This window comes from Chrysemys picta, chromosome 16 (genome assembly GCF_011386835.1).
Source record: "Chrysemys picta bellii isolate R12L10 chromosome 16, ASM1138683v2, whole genome shotgun sequence".
NCBI classification, from domain to species: Eukaryota; Metazoa; Chordata; order Testudines; family Emydidae; genus Chrysemys; species Chrysemys picta.
Genome location: NC_088806.1, coordinates 2,105,148 through 2,121,753, shown reverse-complemented (window position 1 = coordinate 2,121,753; position 16,606 = coordinate 2,105,148). Strand labels below are relative to the sequence as shown.

General features: G+C 51.4%; 1 protein-coding gene across 2 annotated transcripts in view; it reads right to left on the bottom strand.

Annotated features, from left to right (window-relative positions):
• Nucleotides 1-16,606, bottom strand: part of FXR2 (FMR1 autosomal homolog 2) — a 27,896-nt gene extending 11,290 nt beyond the window's left edge. The window contains exons 1-2 of one of the 2 annotated variants that reach the window (XM_065569056.1): nt 16,297-16,606; nt 496-548 (exon numbers count right to left, since the gene is read on the bottom strand). In XM_065569056.1, the coding sequence (XP_065425128.1) occupies nt 496-548; nt 16,297-16,347 (104 nt within the window). In that variant the 5' untranslated portion in view covers nt 16,348-16,606. The remainder of the gene's footprint in view (nt 1-495; nt 549-16,296) is intronic. The other variant, XM_065569057.1, reaches the window with a different exon arrangement.

The following is a 16,606-nucleotide window of genomic DNA, read 5'->3' as shown; positions in this document are numbered from 1 at the left end:
GAGGGACCAGGGGCTAACCTCCCCGGCCGGGAGCTCAAGGGCCAGGCAGCCTCGCGCCCCCCTTGGAATTTCTTCACACCCCCTAGTTTGGGAACCAATGGTCTAGTGGGTTAGCACGGGTGGGCTAGGAGTCAGGAACCCCGGACGATATCCCCCAATTCTGGAAGGCGCACGGGGGTCTAATGGGTAGTCACAGGAAGGGACTGGGGGGGCCAGGACACCTGGGTTCTATCCCCAGGTCTGCCACCAACTTGGCTGTAGGGCCTAACTATTTTCGACACAGAAAAGCAGCCACTGAAAAGAGCTGACAATTGTTCAAAGGAGATGCAGAGTTAGGTAGGATTGGGATCTGCGACCGCAATGGCCTCGGTCTGAAAACGTCTCAGTTCCCTCCTACAGGAGCGGGTCTCAGTTCTCCCCCAGATGGAACGAGGACAAACGGAGGCTAGGCCCAGGACCGCTCCCTCTCACCAGGAGTCTCCGGCGGATACTTACTTGTTCTCGAAGGATATCGTGACCGAGTCTTCGTGCACATCTTTCACGAAACCCTGCGGAGGGAGAACAGAAGAAAGCATGAGCGATCCTCAGGGCAGCACGTTCCGTTTGACAGCAAACCTGGATATTAACCACTTCATCATGGGCAGGGCAGTAGCAGGGATCGGTGGATAATTGCAACTTTCTGCTGGCAACCAAGGGGTTGCTAATAAGCAGAATCTGCTGTATCTGCAGCCAGCCACACACCGCCCATGTGCAGAATTAGGAGCTCAGCATTACAGCCTTGTGCCCCGAGCCCTGGTTCCTGGAGTCAAATGATTTTAGCAGCATTTAGGGTTTCGTTTTTTTTTTTTTAATTAAGTTTCTAGCTCTCACGGTTGTGAAGAAACACCCGAACACGTGACCGGAGTGTGATGGACACAGCGACGTCTGCCTGAAACTATAACTCAGAGAAGGGTGAACTGCCCCAAGGATAACTCACTCAGCCGGGCTGCCTGAGTCTGCAGAGAGCCTGAACCAATCCCTCTCAGCAAGGGGAACTGTCCCATGCATTTCAATGGGGTGTCAATTCCAAACCCTGCAGCACTGCTCCCCCACACCCCCCCAGCCAACCCTATCCCAGCAGAGGGCTCTGTGTGGCGTTGAGGGGGGAGGCACAGCAGACCTGCTGCTTCATTCATGCAGACACACCCCAGCCCCCCAGATCTCTAGGGGGAATATGGGGGACCTATGCTGCTACCCCTTTCACCCCCTTGGGCAAACCACATGGGCCTTGTGCCTCCGTTTCCCCATATGTAAAATGGGTACGACACCCCTGACCTCCCTTGTAAAGAGCTTTGAAGTCTAGTAAGGAAAAATGCTATATCTAAGAGCTAGATGGTATCAATCCAGCGCTCCATTTATAACCATCCTCCCTCCCCCAAACAGTGATTAGGGTTTTAGACTGTCGTACTTTCCCCCTCTCCCTGCTTGACGCATCTTCACAGGGCGCCCTGGTTTTCAGGAAGTGCAGGGCAAGTTTTGGTGGGTGCGCTGGACTTTCTGCAGAATCAGCCCCTCCCCCCCTCCCCCCAATCTCCTAGCCACTTGAAAGTTTCGGCTAGAATCCCCAGGATGTGTTGTCAGGATTGGGCTCGGAACCGGGCTCTGCCACCGATGCTGTGTTTGGCTTCAGTTCCTCATTTAAAAGTCTTTTGTCTATTTCGATTGTTAGCTGTCTTTCGCTGCAGCTGTGGAGTGCCCAGCCCAATGGGGGGCAGCCTGCCCAGATCTCGGCCAGGAGGCCCACCCAGCACCTGGCGCTACTCCTGATTAGGGCTATTTGATTGTAGCCATCAGCATCTCCCAGGAGACTCTGCGAGGTGCGGTGGGGGCAGGCGATCTTGTTCTGCATTTGGAGTCTGAGGCCAGGGACAAGAATGCCTCCCCAGTCCAACCGGTGACGGGACTAACAGGTGCCGAGAGAGACGCTCTCCCGGCACCGCCGCCCACCCCGGCCAACAGCTGCCTGTTTGTCGCTAGCACGCTGTTAAAAGCCTCAAGACCCGTCTGCTGCAAGAGCAGGGATGCGCTCCTGAATAAAATCCCTCCCGGCCTTAAAAACTCGGACTCTACGTTCTTGGCCTCACTGATTTCATGTGGCAGCGAGTGCCACAAGCTAATCACACGCCTCGTGGGGGGGCGAAATCATTTCCTTTGCTCACTTTTGCGTTTGCCGCCATTCCGTTTCGCTCGGTGTCCCCTTGCCGTGGTTTTGAGAGACAAGGAAGAGAAACTCCCGCTCTACCGTCTCTTTCCCCGTCATTACGTTACAGACTTGTGTTCTCTTAACTCCTCCCTTTCCTCGGGTAACAATCCCACAACAAACTGATGACCATTTTCAGGGGTGGGAAGGAATCTTCCCCCAGGTTAGATTGACAGGGACCCTTGGGGGCTTTCACCTTCCTCTTCAGCTTGGGGGGGCAGGTTGCTTGCTAGGATAATCTGGGTACATCTCACCTAATTAATTCCCTGCCTTAGGTACAGGTGTCACCTCAGTCAGCTCATATTCTCTGCCTGTGGCACACAACAGTCTGACCTCCCGAGGGCTGTAACGCTTTAATATAATCCAGGGCATCAGCTCAATACAGGGGGGACAGCGGGGTTCAGTGGCCGGTGATGGAAAGGGCGGGCTAATGAGCTGATGGGCCATTCTGGCCTTCATTTCTCTTCATGTAAGCCAGGCTATCGATCATTTTCACCGCCCTTCTCTGAACCCCCTCTAACTCTGCCACCTCCTTTTTAAGGTCATCTCCAGATAAGGCACCACCGTTGATTTCCAGAAAGGCATTACAATATATTCTGTGTTATGTAGGATGGGGCCCTCATCCCAGTTGGGCTGCTAAACACTGCCCAAAACAAAACAAAAGAGTGATGATTGCTACAGTATTTATCATTTTATTTTTTATAGGGACTACAAAATCCAGAGCCAATTCCCTTTTCCGGCTGTTTTAACCCCCCCAGTCAACACCTTCTGGACATACTCATTTGGAGTCTGATACCAGGGATTGGCCTGCTAAACCCTGGGTTGTGAGTTCAATCCTTGAGGGGGCCATTTAGGGATCTGGGGCAAAAATCTGTCTGGGGATTGGTCCTGCTTTGAGCAGGGGGTTGGACTAGAGACCTCCTGAGGTCCCTTCCAGCCCTGATAGTCTGTGATTCTATGACAGGAATGCCTTGGTTGCACGGGTGAACAGGTGCTTAGAGAGACACCTCCCCATACCCCCCCACTCAGACGCTAATTCTTCAAACGGGCTTATGATTAAGGCTCTGGATAGAGACTCTGGTCTGGGGTAGATTCCCAGCTCTGACTCTGGGAAAGCCACTTAACTGTCTGTGCCTCGGTTTCCTCACCCACAAAATGAAAATAGCTTTATCCTATGGAAGGGAGGGAAATAGTATCTCTTTCCAGGAGGCGCTCAGATATTACGGGATGGGAGTGATAATATAGAAACAAACAATGACAGCACCGAAGTTAAGTTCAGAGAGTTTAAGGCCGGAAAGGACCATTAGATCACCTAGCACGACCTGTATATCGGAGGCATTTCAGTTTCATCCAGTATCCTGAGTCCAGTAACTTGTGCCTGCCTAAAACGTATCTTTAGCCTAAACAGTCTTGATTGGAAACCATCAAGAAACTGAGAATTCCTCAGGAGATCTGAGGTTTTTACATATAGGGAAGGGAGGCACAGAGAAATAAAGCCACGGCCCAAGGTTAGAGGGAGCAAGATCAGAATCTCAGCCCCATAGCTAGCTTTCTTTTCCTTTGTTCTGAATACACAGCCTGAAATGGGACAAGTTTCACTTCAGGTGCTTTTCTGACTCGCTGGGCTTTAAGGGGGATTCACCGCTGGGAATGGTAAAACATGATCTGCGAGACAGACGTTTTGGAAGTCATCCAGAAGATGCCAACCATCGACAACAAAAGCAGCTCAAATGCTCCTAAGTGCTGGAAAACAACTGGTGAATCGGAGCAGCACCAACAAACGCAGGAACTCCGGCACTAACTCTGAACAGGGCATCAGACAACCCTGACTCAGAGTTCAAACATTAAAGATCAGGGAAGCGGGACTCGAGCAAGAACAATTATTTCCCTGGACAAGTTATTACAGAGGCCGATATTACCCAAGGTACCTCTAAGATATCTGCATTAGAGATGGGATCTTTCCACCTGAAAGCTATCTGCTATCAAGATGCCGACACTCGCTTCCGATCAGCCCACAATGCCAGCTTCCAAACCACCGCTTAAATTTTCAAATGCACACCATTGTGCTTTCTCCAACAGACTCTCCGTACGCGCCACCCAAAAAATGAACGAAACCTCCTTCATACCCCTCCTCAAACTCAATATTGTCTCCCTGTTTCCTCGTACTCCCCTATCTGACTGTATCCATCTGTTGTCTCATCACACAGACTGTAAACCAGGGGTGGGCAAACTACGGCCCGTGGGCCGGATCCGGACCAGCAGCTGTTTTAATCCAGCTCTTGAGCTCCTGCTGGGGAGTGGGATCTGGGGCTTGCCCCGCTCCAGCCGGGCAGCAGGGTTGGGAGCTGCTCCAGGAGGCTCCTAGAAGCAGCGGCATGGTCACCCCTCCGGCTCCTACGTGTAGGGGCAGCCAGGAGCCTCTGCTCTGCACGCTGCCATCGCAGCTCCCATTGGCCGGGAACTGTGGCCAATGGGAGCTGCAGGGGCAGCGCCTGCAGGTGGGGCAACTGGAGTGGGGACATGGTCGCTGCTTCCAGGAGATGCTTGAGGTAAGTGCTGCCCAGAGCCTGCACCCCTGAGCCTCTCCCCACACACGAACCCCCTGCCCCAGCCCTGATTCCCCTCCTGTCCTCCAAACCCCTCAGTCCCAGCCCAGAGCACCCTCCTGCACCCCAAACTCCTCATCCTCAGCCCCACCCCAGAGCCCTCACCCCCTCCCGCACCCCAACCCCAATGCTGTGAGCATTCATGGCCCAGTATACAAAAAATTTGCCCACCCCTGCTGTAAACAATTTGGGGCAGAGACTCTGTTCTGAGAGCGCTGTAGAGGAGATATCCCTTATTTTAGGAAGGCTTTTTGACACCGTCCCACATGGCAGCCTCCAAAGCAAACTAGGGAAGTGCAGTCTAAAGGAAGGCGCACAACTGATTGAAAGGCCGCACTCAAAGAGCAGTTATCAATGGTTCGCTGCCAAACTTGGGGGGGCATATAGTGCTGAGTCCGTTACGATCCGATATTTTCCATGACTGTCTTGGATAACTGAGTGGAGAGGATGCTTATCAAAGTTGCTGATGACGCTAAGTTGGGTGGGGTTTCGCTTTACAAATCTTGATCTAACCAGAGAAACTGATCAGCTCCCCACACACACAGACCCCCAGCACCACCACACATTTGCCCCCCAATCCAGAGATGGTAATTAAATCTTCTAGGAGTAACAGTTCTATATTTGTCTCAAGCAGGCAGGCCGGTCCCCTTTAAATGCAGTTGTGCCTATATATGTCGTCAGTCTCGTTCCCGAGTTAGCCAACTGACTGGCAAACGGCGTCTCATTTATCATTCATTCAGTGTGAAGCAAATCAGCGCCCCTCTCATACCAAAGTGGTACATTTTATCTCCACTTTCCACTCGGAGCCCACACACACCCCCTGCTTCTCAACGCACTGCTGGGGTCTAAAATAAACAGCGCGTCTCAGCCTTTCCCATGCAGCGATCCTATGAGAGAGTTTTGGGATAGTCCATGAAAGTTTCAAGCACTTCCCATCTTGTCTAGCCATGGAGAACTGGAACATTGTCCTGCTAGTCTCCCGCATCCTTCTCCAGGTGACCAGGACCCCCAGTTTGAGAGCCCATTAAATAAACTAAGCTAAGGTTCCAAGGACAAGTTTCAAACCCTGCAAGATCAGGGTCACTCAGTGAGACCAAGACTGGGACACTGCATCCAATTCTTATGTCCACTTTTTTAAATAAAGGTTGAATGCTGGAGACGGTGCAGCAAAGACCCACACAAATTATCCCAAACCTGGAAAGTAAGTGAGAGACTTAAGAAGACTAGAGAAGATCAAACAGGTGACTTGATCACGGTGTTTAATACCTGATATTTTCTCCAGGACTTTGTAACCTAGCATGGAAAGGCAGAACAAGAACCAACAGCCAGAAACTAAGGCCAAACAGATTCAAGTTAAAAATAAGGCACAAACTCTTAACAGTAAGGGCGATTAACACTGGAACAAAGTCCCAGGCGGTGGATTCTCTGCCTCCTGAGGTTTTCGTATCAAGAACAGATGGTTGTCTTTCAGGAAGAGATGTTTTAGTCCACCACAAATTATTGGCCTCATTACGGAAGTCCCCAGATAGTCTGACTTCCTGTATTTTATCTCTAGTGGTCCCTTCTAGCCACAAAGATCTGTTGTGCAGCTCACAATCTGTGAGGAGACATCAGGGGAAATTATGGACCAAAGGAAGGGAGGGCAAATGGGCAAATTAGAACTTTGTGCTTCACCCCCGGTAGCCTCCACTCGCCACCCATCTAGTCGCGGTCAATCAATCTCTTCTGGTCTTAATCTTTCTCCAGTCTGTCCTCCTGTGCAACAGACACCTGAGAATTTCAGCCAGCGATTCCTACACATTTGTGGTTGGACTAAAAACATCTCTTTTAGAAAGATATTCCGTCTCGGAAGAACGGCCATACTGGGGTCAGACCAATGGTCCATCTGGCCCACTATCCTGTGCCAGATGCTTCAGAGGGAATGCACAGAATGGGGGCATTTTCAAGTGATCCATCCCTTGTTGTCCAGCCCCAGCTTCTGGAAGTTGGACGTTTAGGGAGCATGGGGTTGCATCCCTGACCTTCTTGGCTAACAGTCACTGATGGACCTATCCTCCATGAACTGATCTAGTTCTTTTTTGAACCCAGTTATACTTCAATTTAAAAATTCCAAGAGATGGACAAAATCCACCACAAAAACAGAAACGTAGTGCTGGAAGGGACCTCAACAAGTCATCAAGTCCTGTGTTTCTCAACCTTTGTGATACCGTCTTGCTGCCTTCCTAAACTGGGTCAACGAGATCTCAGGGACCGGCCCATGTACACCAGGCCCCCTGTGAAGCTGCCTCAATGGGTAAGGACCCTGATAGGCTATAAACCTGCTCCCTATTTCCAGTTGGGATTTGCCTAGCTTCAGCTTCCACCATTGGCTCTTGTTCCACTTTAGTCTGTTGGATTGAAGAGCCTTCTGTGCTCAGAGATCTTACAATCACCATACAGAAAGAGGGATTGTCATAGTTTTTTAACACAGTTGAAGGCCAGGCAGGAGCGATAACCTGAGCTCAGGCTGTATGATCTAACAGAGGCCATGGAAACCCACCCGCATACCCTTAACCTCGAGCCCAATTTTAGCTTAACCGAAGCATTTCAGTCCTCGGAGACAACTAAACGCCAGAGAGAGAGAACAGGAGAGGCCAAAGTGCCACCAGTGCCCATGGCCCCTGCTACAGGAGGAAAATGATTTAGGCAATATATACCCAGTTGACCCCAGAAGGCGAACCCCGCCCCCCTCACAAAAAGTCCCTGCCAATCTGATCTGAGGGAAAGTTCCTTCCTGACCCTAAATGTGGAGACCAGTGTGATCCTGAGCAAAGGAGCAAAACACACCAGCCAAGCCACTAGAAAGGACTTTCTTTACCACCTCTAAGCACTGGTTCACCCTATCCAGTGACCAATCTCTGATGCTTCAGAGGAAGGCCAAAAAAACCCAGCCCTGAATATGTCTAGCCAATTGTGCTTCAGGGAGAACAATTCCTTCCTGACCCCGGAGGCAACATGCTGAAAACCTGAAGCATGAGACTGGATTACAGCTTTCTTACAGCACAGCTGCAAGCATTATGAGCATGCCGACGAACCGCGGGCAAACCTGTACCTAGCAGGGACGACGACACGGTGGTAGCTTTGCGTACCTAAATGGCAAGAGGCCCTAAATGTGATCCAGTTAGTATTTGGTGCAGTGGAGAAGGGAGAAGTGGACGGAGGGATCACAAATGGAATATGAATCAACCGTGTGATGCGGTTGAAATAAAGGATTATCATTCGGGGGGTGGGATCTTAACGGGAGTGTCGCACGCAAGACACGGGAGGCAGCTGTCCCACTCTGGAGGGGCCGCAGCTGCAGTGCTCTGTCCAATGCTGTGTGCCCACACTTTAGGAAAGATGTGGATAAACCGGAGAGAGTCCAGAGGAGAGCACCATAAATGATCGAGGGTTTAGAAAACTTGATCTTTGCTGAGGTTGAAAAAAACTGGGCATGTTTAAGCCTTGAGAAAAGATGACTGGAGGGGCGGGGGAGGAGGGGTGAATAACTGATAAGAGTCTTCAAATATGTTCTACAGAGGACGGGGGACAATTGTTTTCCATGTCTATTGAAGGTAGGACAAGAAGCAATGGGCTTAATCTGCAGCAAGGGAGGTTTAGGTCAGATACAAGGAAAACTAACTCTAAGGGCAGTTAAATGTCAAATGAGGCAAATCAAACAAGACCATCTAGCTCTTATCTAGCGCTTTTCATCACTAGATGTCAAAGGGCTTTACAGGGGAGGTGCCCAGACCATGCCCCCAATTTACAGATGGGGAACCTGAGGCACCGGGCAGTGAAATGACTTAACCAAGGTCACCCAGCAGGCCCGTGGCCTAGCCAGAAATAGGATTCGGGTCTCTTGAGGCCTAGTCAGGGCCGGATTTTGGTGGAATAAGCGACTGCTGACAGGTCGCTACTACTTAAACCGAAAGGGGACTTGGGCAGTGAGGTACAGGAGGGGAAAATAACCTTTGAAATCTTAACAACTCTCACTCGCAAGAGTCCAGAGATCCTTCACCTTAAATGCGAACAGAAGTCGGTCGGGAATCAGAGACCCCCTACTCGTGAAAGGGAGGGAAGGCAGAAGCAGCAAGGCTAACAAAAGCAGGCAAGTCATCTGAAACAAAGCTTTCCTTCCCCCCTTTCTAAGCAGAGAATTAGCCCATGACGAATTTTTGACACCTTTGATCTGCAGACCCGCTGATGCCAGACACCGGTTGGTGTTCGACTGTTTTCCCGTTGGGGCAAGACAGGTCTAAAATTAGCCCTGTGGCAAAGCGGAGACAATACCACACACCCCTTTGGCCCAGATCAGGTTACTACAGTCCTGCAACAGCCCATTGGCTCTCGCTTTTTCCGAACGTCTGGTACTATTTACAGATATCCAATTCTCGTCTTTGCTTCGCTGTTTCCTAAGGACAGCACCGATCCTCAAATTCCTACAACCAGGGACCCGCTCAAAGTGTTGCCAAATGTCACTAAGAAAAAGTTATTTCCTTACCGAGACCATGGAGAACACGTGTCGGTGCTTAACATAACCCTAGTTTCAGAGAGACAAGTTTGGCCCTTAAAAGCACCGTGGTTAATAAAAATCAGAGCAGCTGCAGCTTTTTGTAGCAACTCATGGCTGATGAGGAAGTACTAGAAGATGAGATAAAGCAGGCAAGTCTGCTCTGAAAAAAAAAAACCAAACCCAACACAATTGAGTCTTAACTCCCGGGGACAACATATGATCAAAGATTAAAAACAGCTGGGTCGATCGTGCTTTGAAATTTGTGGAGGGTTCAATGCAAAATCTACCTTTTTTACACCATAAGACAGCCTAAGAAAGCACCTAAAAGTTTCTCCTTTTGCACAATATACACCTAGAAGCAAAGAACTGATTGCGTATCATAGTGGTTTTCCGACCTTTTTTCATTTGTTGACCCCTAAAAAACGTCAAATGGAGGTGCGGAACTCTTTGGATATCTTAGACAGTCTGCAGACTCCCAGGGATATTATTACAGCAGCACTTACTAAGATCAGGGCTTCGTTGTGCTAGGAGCTGTACGTACACGCAATACAGGAAAAAACAGTCCTGCCCCAAAGACCACCTCATCTAAAGTGCAAAGCAAACAAAGGGTGGGAGAAAAGGCTGCTCATCCCAAATGAGGCACAGACACGGAATGACTTGCCCAGAGAGAAAGCTCGGTAGGTGACGTGAGAGAAGATACGGGTTTCTACAACAGGTCAATCCTTGCGTTCTTCCAATATAGGAAAGAAACATCCCAGGAGCTAAAATGACTGACCTCTTGTTCTAATTTAACGGAAAGCTTAGATCCAAATATCTGGGGCTGCAAAAGAAACATGGCAAACATTTGTTAAAGCTCAAGCAAATTTCAACTCAAACTCGATTTAAAACTTCGACACAACCTAGGAGAATCTGTTAACGGAAGAGATGAGGATCAACCATGAAATTGACCAACCTGGCTTTGCCACCCTGAATGAAAGACAAGCCCCTCTCCAAGTTATTCAATTATGAAATGTGACCTGCAGCATTATCCAGACTAGGGACAATCTGTCTTTTCTTCGCAACTGTTCGGACATGAAATTGACTGAGATTCGCAATCAAAATGACATAGGGCTTGGGCCAAAATGATGGGTGATTTCAGGCACTTCAATTCTTGATGTCCCCCCAATTTTCACATGATGGACACTCATTCTTCTAAAAAGAATGTTGAAAAAAGCTGGAAAGGGTACAGAGAAGAGTTACAAAAATGATCAGAGGACTGGAAAATATGCCTTATACTGAGAAATGTAAAGACCTCAGGCTATTTAACTTATCAAAAAGATCAAGAGACGACATGATTACATTGTATAAGTGCCTTCAAAGGGAGAAAATATTGGGTACTAAAAGACTCATCTAGCGGACTAATCTTATTCTATTCCTACCCTATATTAAAAACTGTGAAGTGGTCAAGTACTGTGGGAATAAGGGCCATAAAAATAAAATATGTAAAATAGGTTGTAAATTCATTGTGACGTTTGTACAGCAGTTAACACAATCTAGGTCTGTCACTAGGAGCCAAAAATCAAGATGTTTTACAAAATATTTTGCTTCAAGCTGCTAACCTCAACATTTTTTTTTTAATGTTTTAATTTTGGAGCAAAAAGGAAAGGAAATATTGACGGGTAGAGTCAATTGCACCCGATATCGTCCCAGCGTTACGCTTTCTAAAGCATTCATTGCTTCAAAATCTAAATACGGGAAAGAGCAACAGGTTTCATAATCCAATTCCCTATGACATGTTCGAAAGGGGCTGCGGCTTTAGACAATCTTTTGTTTCTAACCCTGTTGAACTTGCTGATAGACATTTTTTGGCAAATTTACTGTCAAGATGGGTCAAAAAGGAGTAAACACAATTTCACCTCACGTCCAAGCTGAGGAGTTTGGGGCTATGAACCAAGGTTGGGCTTGTACCTAAAACACTGGACTGGCGGATAGAGCACTGGAAACCTGGGGTCTATTCCTGGATCTGGGGCTGACGGGCTGGGTGAGCTTAGGCAAGACACTTACCCTATCTGGGCCTCAGTTTCCCCATCTTTAAAATGGGGATGATGCGGACACCTCCTCTGTAAAGCATTTTGACCGATGAAAAGCCTGATATATTAAAACATGAATACTAGTCTGAGACTCAGGTCCCCATGTGTACAGCAGGGAAAATAACCACCCCTCTAGCTAGTCTATTGAGACTGTGAGCTCTTCAGGGCAGAAATGGTCTTGCATGTGAACGTACAGCGCCTAGCATCATGGGGTCCCAATCTTGGTTTAATAACCCTAAGTCACATTATGCCATGTCCGCAATCTCAGTGGAACGAGATCAGACAGGGATAACCACTCCGGCTTTGGGACGAGAGACCAGACAGGTTATTACAGCCAATGAGAGCATGAAGGGAACACACATGACAGCATTGGGACTCTGTGCCAGCTGTCACCATGACGGTCTCGCGGCTCGGGAAGATTGGGCTAGAGATCAGCTGTACTAGGCATACACATAGTAAGAGACAGTGCATGCTCTGAACAGACAAGACAAAGGAAGAAACAGCCCCATTTTACAGATGCCCAGAGATTAAAGCGATATGCTCAAGCTCCTGCAGAAAGTGTGTGGCACAGGCAGGAACTGAAGCCGGCTCTCCGGAGTCCCAGCTTTTACCACAAGACCATCTTCACCAGCTAAATTATCAAGCACTTCAATGAGGAGACCAGATTTTCAGACGGCACGAGAGGGTCTCCTGTCGCTGCTGTGCCACGGAGGTGCCGTAAGTGCAAAATTGTAGGGTTAAGCCTGCCTGGCAAATTGGGCAATCTGACTCAACAACCCTAAGTACTCTGTGACGGAACTCGTATCATCGGCATATTTAAACACGCCACTGAGCGGAGCTTGCAGGAAACAAGACTGTCCGATAATACTACCTGGATCCGTAGCCTGTTAGAAGGCGGCATGAATGGGGAACAGTCGAAGCCGGTCATAAACTTAAATAATTCCTGTGGTCCACTAAGGCCTTGGCTACACTTACCCGCTAGTTCGACGGCTGGAAATCGAACTTCTGGGTTCGACTTATCGCGTCTAGTCTGGACGCGATAAGTCGAACCCGGAAGTGCTCGCCGTCGACTGCGGTACTCCAGCTCGGCGAGAGGAGTACCGCGGAGTCGACGGGGGAGCCTGCCTGCCGAGTGTGGACCAAGGTAAGTTCGAACTAATTCGAACTAAGGTACTTCGAACTTCAGCTACGTTATTCACGTAGCTGACGTTGCGTACCTTAGTTCGAATTAGGGGGGTAGTGTAGACCAAGCTTAAGGCATGGGAAGCCAAAAGGATGCAAGAATTCAGTGCTGCAAAGTACATCGAAATCAATCCTCATGCTTTGCCCTACAATCAGTGTATGTTTGCAAAGGGGCTCTGAACCTGGGTGCTGCTGCAAGAGAAAGGAATCGGGAAATCAGGGTTAGAGACCCGCGGCACGACCACAGGCAAGTCACCAAATCTGAGCCTCGGTTTCCCCAGCTGGGAGATGGGAATCACAATCCTTCCTGTCTTGTTGGTTTCAGTTGCGAGCAGGGACTCTCTTACTATGTTTGGTCAGCCCATAGCATAAGAGGATCCGGAGCTGAGATGCCAGGCCCTCTGTGGGAACAGCAGATTTCAGTACAAATCTAATACCTCAAATCGGAAAGGTGCCTACCTAACAATGGCTCTTCTCACATGCACCGCTGGGCTCTGCCTCTGAGAAACAAGGCCCTGATTCTCAAAGGGATTTAGCCTCCCAACGTCCCCGGGCCCTTTGGAGGATCTGGACTTAAGTTAGTGACATTAACCCATCAGGCACCAGGGTTGGACGCAGACACAGGAATACCCCTCTAGGTTCCAGCTGCAACGTTTTGATTTTTTACACGGGGTCATAAATTTACGCCACCCTCCTCCGCAAGATGAGATGGCACTGCGAGAGCACGCTCCTCGGAGTTCCCAGGTGAAGAACGGCATCTGCACGTTGCCTTTGGTTTAGGAGCCCACGGAGAGATTTTTTTGGAGAATAACCAAGCTTTACGGGCTTCGATATTCTCAGCCTTCAAACATTAAAATAACACAGCTTGCCAAAGTCTTATCCCACTTTGTTCTGGGGCGGTAAAGGAAAGCCATTCCTGAATAAAATCGACTTCCTTAAGGCAATAAGTATATTGCAGCCACAAAGCGCAAATTACGCAGGAGGTCAGACAAAATCATCACAATGGCTCGTAGCCTCAGAAGCTAGGAAATGTACTTTGACCGCCCACCACAACCTGGTCCAAAAGCTACACTTGAGAGGTAGCAAGGGCTAGCAGAAAGTGGACTCAGAAGCTATTCCCAGCCCTGACCACCCTGAGGTGCGGTTTGGGCAAGTCCCTTCGCTTCTCTGAGGTGGGTTTCCCCCTATGCTAGGTCTGTTTAAAAAGGGATTGTGCTTGGTATGACAGAGTGCTGGACAATGGGGCCCACCACGGATTTCAAGGCTCTCTAAGGTGGGTACGACCCACCATTTTATAGAGGGGGGGAATGACGATATTTATCTCCCCACCAGGCAAGAGAACTCAAATCCTCGGTTTCCAGTCCACTCGCAAAAAATACAGACTGGGGCGCAACCTGACGTCATCAAGGGATCTCGCGGCAGAAATTAAGATGTAGCAACTGATTAGGCATTAGAAATTTGGGGGGGGGGGTTGGGTCCCCGTACAAGACACATCCACCTGCCTGTGGCGCTCTGGCAGCAAGGAACTAGGAGCTGAAATGAACATCTGGTTGATTCAGACAGCGTCTCAAGCCTCTCACTTTTCCTTTCACACACAAGAAAGGTCCGCTACAACCCGACTGCCCAGGGATGGATTTTGAACCCTGCCGGATTGTTGGAGGGGAGCTCCGACCCCTGTGATGTCTGGGTTTAGGAGGCAGGGCTGAGCTTTTGGGACGCATCTGAGAAGGAGCAAAGGGGAGTTGTCTTGGGGAAAATGAAAGGGAAAGTGGGGATGGAAAAGGACAGCCCGATGGAAGAGCCACAGTGCAAACGCAAAACTTCTAGGGGTGCAGAGGGAAAGGAGGAAAGAAGGGGGGCCCCTATGTGGAGCTTAGAGATAAGGGGGACGTAGGCACAGTGCACCACAGGCTAAATTGGGATTCCCCACCCCCACAGTGACACTGCATTCTCAGACCCCCACCATTCTGAGACCCCCAAAATCCAGGTTTTGATCACCCCACTCAGTCAGGGCCCCCCAAAAGGATCGGGGAAGCAGGATCGCTATCCTAAGGATGACTACCCAGCTCAGTAACCCTCCATCCCATATTAGGGGGCCTCCGATCCCCAGTGACCCTGTAACCTACTGCAGGGGATCCCTAGGAGAGGAAATCCTCATTGCTAATGGGGGGGGGCGCTTCCATCCCCCCTCCCACAAGTCCCTACAGCTTTATGCAGAGTCCCAGACCCTTTAGTCACGCCCCAGGGGACACCAAACACGCACCCACTCCCCCCATAATCCTCCTCTCCCAACATCTTTCCTCCAATCCCCCCATACCTCATGTCCTCCCGTGAGCCCCCACATACCCCCTTCCCCCCACATCTTGCCCCCAGTTAGAGCCCTCTAGTCCACTCTGTGCCTCAAAACCTTCCTGGTTCCCTCACTTCCTCCTAAATAACCCCCAAACCACATAGCCCCAGTTACTGCCCCATAATCCCACATGTCCCAGATTACCTCCCCTCCCTCCCACAGACCCCCCCATAAGCCTCCCACATCATACCCCATCATAAACCCACAGCCACGTAACCCCCTCCTCCAACTGCCCCCACCATAACCCCATTACCTCCCCTCAAACCCCTGCCTTGTGCCCCACTGTACACCTTTCCCATGCTTGAGCCCGTCTCCTCACCACAGCCCCCCATCATACCACCCACTTGCCCTCAACTTATGCCCTTTCCCAATGCCTCCCCAGACCCCCACTACCTCCCCAGCCCATCACCACCCACCAGACCCCCACTACCTCCCACCCATACATCTCCCCTCCCTTGCTCCTACCCTCCCGCACCCAACCCTCTGCCTCCCCTCCCTCCCCCCACCATGCCCCCATTACCTCCCCCTTCCCCCACCCTAAACCCCCTTCATGCCCAACCCCTGCCCGACCCCCCCACACCAGACCTCCATTCCCTCCATCCTCACACCCCTCCCTTGCCCACAGACCTCCTCCCCTTCCCCCAGTTACCTCCCTTGCCCCCACCCAGCCCCCTCTGCCTCACCCCATCGCCACCCCTTCCTTGCCCCCACTTTTACCTCCCCCCTTTGCCTACATCAACCCCCCATCCCATTATATGCTTCCCTCCGCACCTGATTACCTCCACAGCCCCCCACCTGAGCCCCTCTGACCCTCCCCCACCCCATCATACCCCTCCCTCATCACCCCCTCCACCGCCTCCCACTCATCCACCCAACCCCCCTCCCCACAGCCCCCCACCTGACCCCCCTCTGCCTCACCCCTAATGACCACCCTCTGACCCTCCCTCATCACCCCCACCACCCCTCATCCACCCAACCCCCCTCCCCACAGCCCCCCACCTGACCCCCCTCTGCCTCACCCCCAATGACCACCCTCTGGCCCTCCCTCATCACCCCCACCACCCCCTCATCCACCCAACCCCCCCCCACAGCCCCCCGGACCCAAACCCCTCCCCCACAGCCCCCCACCTGAGCCCCTCTGCCTCACCCCCAATGACCACCCTCCGACCCTCCCCCACCCCATCATACCCCTCCCTCATCACCCCCTCCACCCCCTCCCACTCATCCACCCAACCCCCCTCCCCACAGCCCCCCCTCACACCCCCGGACCCCGTAATGCCCCCCCCCGCTCTCCCCGGGCCGGCCCCGCCCCTCACCTTGTAGAAGGCCCCGTTGGAGCCCCGCACCTCCACGGGCAGCCCCTCCATGGGCCCGGCCGCCGCCCCCCCGGGGAGGGGCCCAGGCCCCGCCGCGGGCCGGAGCCGCCCGGCCGCCGAGCAGCAGGAGCCGCCGCCGGGCCCGGCCTGAGGGGAGCCCCGCAGCGGGGGGGGGATGGGAGGCGCCCCGGGCCGCTCCGGCTCCGCCACCGTGAGGCAGGGACCGACCCGACCTGCCGCCGCCGCCGCCGCCTCACACAGCAGCGCGCGCGAGCGAGCGAGCGGCCGCCCCCCCCGACGCGCACACACA